Raw genomic sequence first — 3195 nt, 5'->3', positions numbered from 1 at the left:
AACGTCACCTCATTGAGACGGCGTGCTGCTTCAAGAATTCGTGCCTCTGTAGTCATGTTTTAGGATGTAAGTAGGTACAAGTGTTGTCTAGAAGGTGGCGATAAGCTCCTGGGTGGTACAAGAGCTTCTCAAAGATAGTAGAACTGCCTGATTTTATAACACAAAGTCAGCCTCGCTAGACAGGTGCAAATAATCACAAGCGGGACTTAAAAGACGCCCCTACCGTTTGTGACTAGTCGCTGGCTGATCATGAAACCACATCGGCTTCCACCTGCGCTTTCCAGCGAAGACTTTCAGAAGTGGACTTGCCTAGGCTTCATATTGAAGTCCTGCCCCAAAGTAGACTGGCCTTTGCACTGTCGACAAGCCTTACCACATCTGCGACTCGGTACTCTCTTATGGCTCAAACTTGATAATTAACCGATTAGGAAGGAGATAGAGAAGCCGAGAGATGAGTGTATCTAAATTATACCTCAGAATGACACGTCCATATGGTCACTCATACGTGGTTTTGGGTCAAAAACCGAGGAAATAGCCAAAATCCGAGACTTTCCAGTAGAGCAACAACATGAGGGTCGAAAAGAATTATCAAAGCTATATATGGATGGTGTAGTGCGATATGATCCTGCACTAGTACAGACACACTAGCCCGGGGTAACTGCCAAGAGCGGCTTTGCCCAGTAAGTGCATCTAACTGTTTCTTTCCCAAGTATCTCGCCGGTACATCCATTAGTCTTGACCCTTGATAGACTCGCAGACTGGCGGCTGGTGTGCGACAAAGCGGCACTGGTAGCTTCATTCATGCATTGCTCGAGCGGGCTACTCTGATCGTCGTATAATTACGGGATCAAAAGTAAGTCCTCCCGCTCGAGACCTGCCTCCCAACCTAATATCCATGCTGGACTCGTTGGATTGCTTCGAAATCACATCCCTGCACAACGAATTGGAATTCCAGCCAACTAGCTGGGTATCATCATGATCTCGTCTGGGGATTTCAATGGCTTGACGTGCCTAAGGATCAGGCGAGTACATGGCCAATAAAGATTGGCCATACGTGGGGCTGCCTAGATAGCCTTTGAAGCCTTCGACATGCTCGACCGAGATGCGTGTGCCGCAAGCTGGAGCGGGGGATGTCAGTTATCGCTACTTGCTCGCCTCGCGGTTGCCTTTTATCTACCTCGCTCCAGTATGCTAAAATATATATCCTCGTCGGTGATTTACGTTGTTGCTATCGTCGTCATCCGTTTTCTTGCTTGCAGGGAATCTTTCTCGATGCAAGCAAGCATCACCAAAGCTCAATCCAGGTCCGACCTCTACCCAAGACAGTACGTTAATTCAGATGTAACAAAGATCCTGTCAGTATTGTTACCATAAATTTAGCTAACTCAGGGGCTCACCTCTCATCAGGAGATGTGAAGCAAACGGATACATGTGTCAGGTACGACGAAGAAAAAACGTTCGCAGGAACGGGTCGAAGAAGACTACAACCAACGATAAAGCCACCAAAGCTCGCTACAATTGCAAGGCTACTAGATCTCGCTTGTAAATAACATAATCCTCGCCCCGTTTTTACTCCCTTTCCCACTTCCTCGTCGTCAAGCAATTATAACTCGACATTTATGCACGATTCACCACAACTTGCCTGGATTCGACAGTTCCCACAACAGAGCAACGCTCAAATAGCATTTGGCGCTGGGGCCTAAGAAATCTAGACTCGCATGGGTGGATGTGGCTAGCGCGTCGACCAGTGGTCGACGCGCTAGCCACTTTTGATTTCACTGATCACGTTCTTTCTTCGAGGCGCGCACGTCCTCAATTCAAACACTCATCACGATTTCAACCGGAGGACAATCAAGCATGCTTGGCAACACTGAATGCATCGTGCCTGTTGGGTCTGACCTCAAGTTATTGCTCACGGCTGTCGGAGAATCGAGTCCTTGGCAATTCAGGAGTACAAAATCTCAGTCCCACGCACTTCGAAGTTGTAACCTATGTACATATGCACTTCAACGGTACTATATAGATAATATATTTAAATATAATAATACCACCATGCCTAAAGTCCCTTACACGTACTAAAATAAGGAGGAGAAGGTCTAATCTACCATTCGTGACTTTCGGAACGAAATTTAGATTATTAGCGGCCTCAGCGCGTCATTATCATAGGCTCGAAAATAGGCCATGGAAGTGCCTACTATGGAGAAATATAACTAGAACATGAGTACTTAACCCCTAGATAACTAGGAAGAAGTTAACGAGTAATAAATATACAGTATTAGCTATATAGTCGTCGCTATCTTTATTTTATATATATATATAGTACCGTTGAAGTGCATATGTACAGTTCAAGTCGGGAGCACTTAGGAGGACACTGGTTGAAGGGCAAAGATTTGAAGAGGAGACCTATGTTTTCATGGCTATGGCTGGCATTCTCTTCGTTAACTAGATGCATCCTATGCCCACAGACACATCGGTGATCGGTGGGTTCTGCGAACCCCGGTTGGTCGTGTCTTTTTCTCGAAAAAAGAAATACGAGCCGGGGGTGGGTACACATGTACAAATCGACGATTGCGCCGTGGTCCCGTTGTGCTCGCACATTCTTGCTGCGGTTGGAGGCGTTCTAGCTTTGAAACGATTCTCCGACTTTTCTTTCTTTTCGGATCGAGAGAGGGGGCACCAATACTTACAGGTCGCCGATAGAACTATGTCCGTTGGGTGCATCACTTCTTACAGGTACTCCGGGTGTTGTGCCGACTCCGCGCACGAATGTGTTACCCCTAAGACAGGTTTATCCTTACATTGCTGCAGTGCTACATTATGGACGCGTGATAATCGTTTTGTCTGGACTCGGTGCTACCACGAATATAGATTAAATGCTACGTGGATTCATTATGCGACACTGGCAGGTAGCGCAGTGTAATTCTCTTCCACTCGTCCACCCGGTTATTACCTGTGTACCACGCGCTTACTGGATTGACCGCCGGAGACTTCCCTCCAGGTCGTGTGTCGCCTTATCAAACCCGCCTTTCAAGACCTCGGGCGCCATGAATTCTAGTGCACTTGTCTGCTCGATCTTCCCATTATTATCGATCGGGATAGTAGGCTCTCAAGATGAGCGCAACGAAGGTTGTGCCAGCCGACGAGATGGCCGTGATAGCAAGTCCAGCCGACACCGCGAGCGCGAGAGAAGTCCGC

The 3195-nt window shown here is 47.4% G+C and overlaps 2 protein-coding genes across 2 annotated transcripts; both read left to right on the top strand.

Annotated features, from left to right (window-relative positions):
* The first annotated feature begins 944 nt into the window (after window positions 1-944).
* On the top strand, window positions 945-1582 carry EJ05DRAFT_270441 (uncharacterized protein). The gene is made up of 2 exons (XM_033740349.1): window positions 945-1325; window positions 1408-1582. The coding sequence occupies exons 1-2, from the start codon at window positions 1090-1092 to the stop codon at window positions 1544-1546; spliced, it is 375 nt and encodes a 124-aa protein (XP_033595109.1). The 5' UTR covers window positions 945-1089; the 3' UTR covers window positions 1547-1582.
* A 676-nt stretch (window positions 1583-2258) lies between these two features.
* On the top strand, window positions 2259-3195 carry EJ05DRAFT_270382 (uncharacterized protein). Its single transcript, XM_033740348.1, has one exon. It carries the CDS (start codon window positions 2447-2449, stop codon window positions 2918-2920), a length of 474 nt encoding a protein of 157 aa, XP_033595108.1. The 5' UTR covers window positions 2259-2446; the 3' UTR covers window positions 2921-3195.

This window comes from Pseudovirgaria hyperparasitica (genome assembly GCF_010093815.1).
Source record: "Pseudovirgaria hyperparasitica strain CBS 121739 unplaced genomic scaffold EJ05scaffold_38, whole genome shotgun sequence".
Taxonomy (NCBI): Eukaryota; Fungi; Ascomycota; class Dothideomycetes; order Acrospermales; family Acrospermaceae; genus Pseudovirgaria; species Pseudovirgaria hyperparasitica.
The sequence above is the reverse complement of the archived record's forward strand: the minus strand, read 5'-3'. Positions and strand labels throughout refer to the sequence as shown.

Coding starts and splice junctions, on each gene's coding strand:
- EJ05DRAFT_270382 (XM_033740348.1), top strand. CDS start 2,447: ATGCATCCTATGCCCACAGACACATCGGTGATCGGTGGGTTCTGCGAA.
- EJ05DRAFT_270441 (XM_033740349.1), top strand. CDS start 1,090: ATGCTCGACCGAGATGCGTGTGCCGCAAGCTGGAGCGGGGGATGTCAG. Junction 1,326..1,407: donor TCCGACCTCTACCCAAGACA/GTACGTTAATTC, acceptor ACCTCTCATCAG/GAGATGTGAAGCAAACGGAT.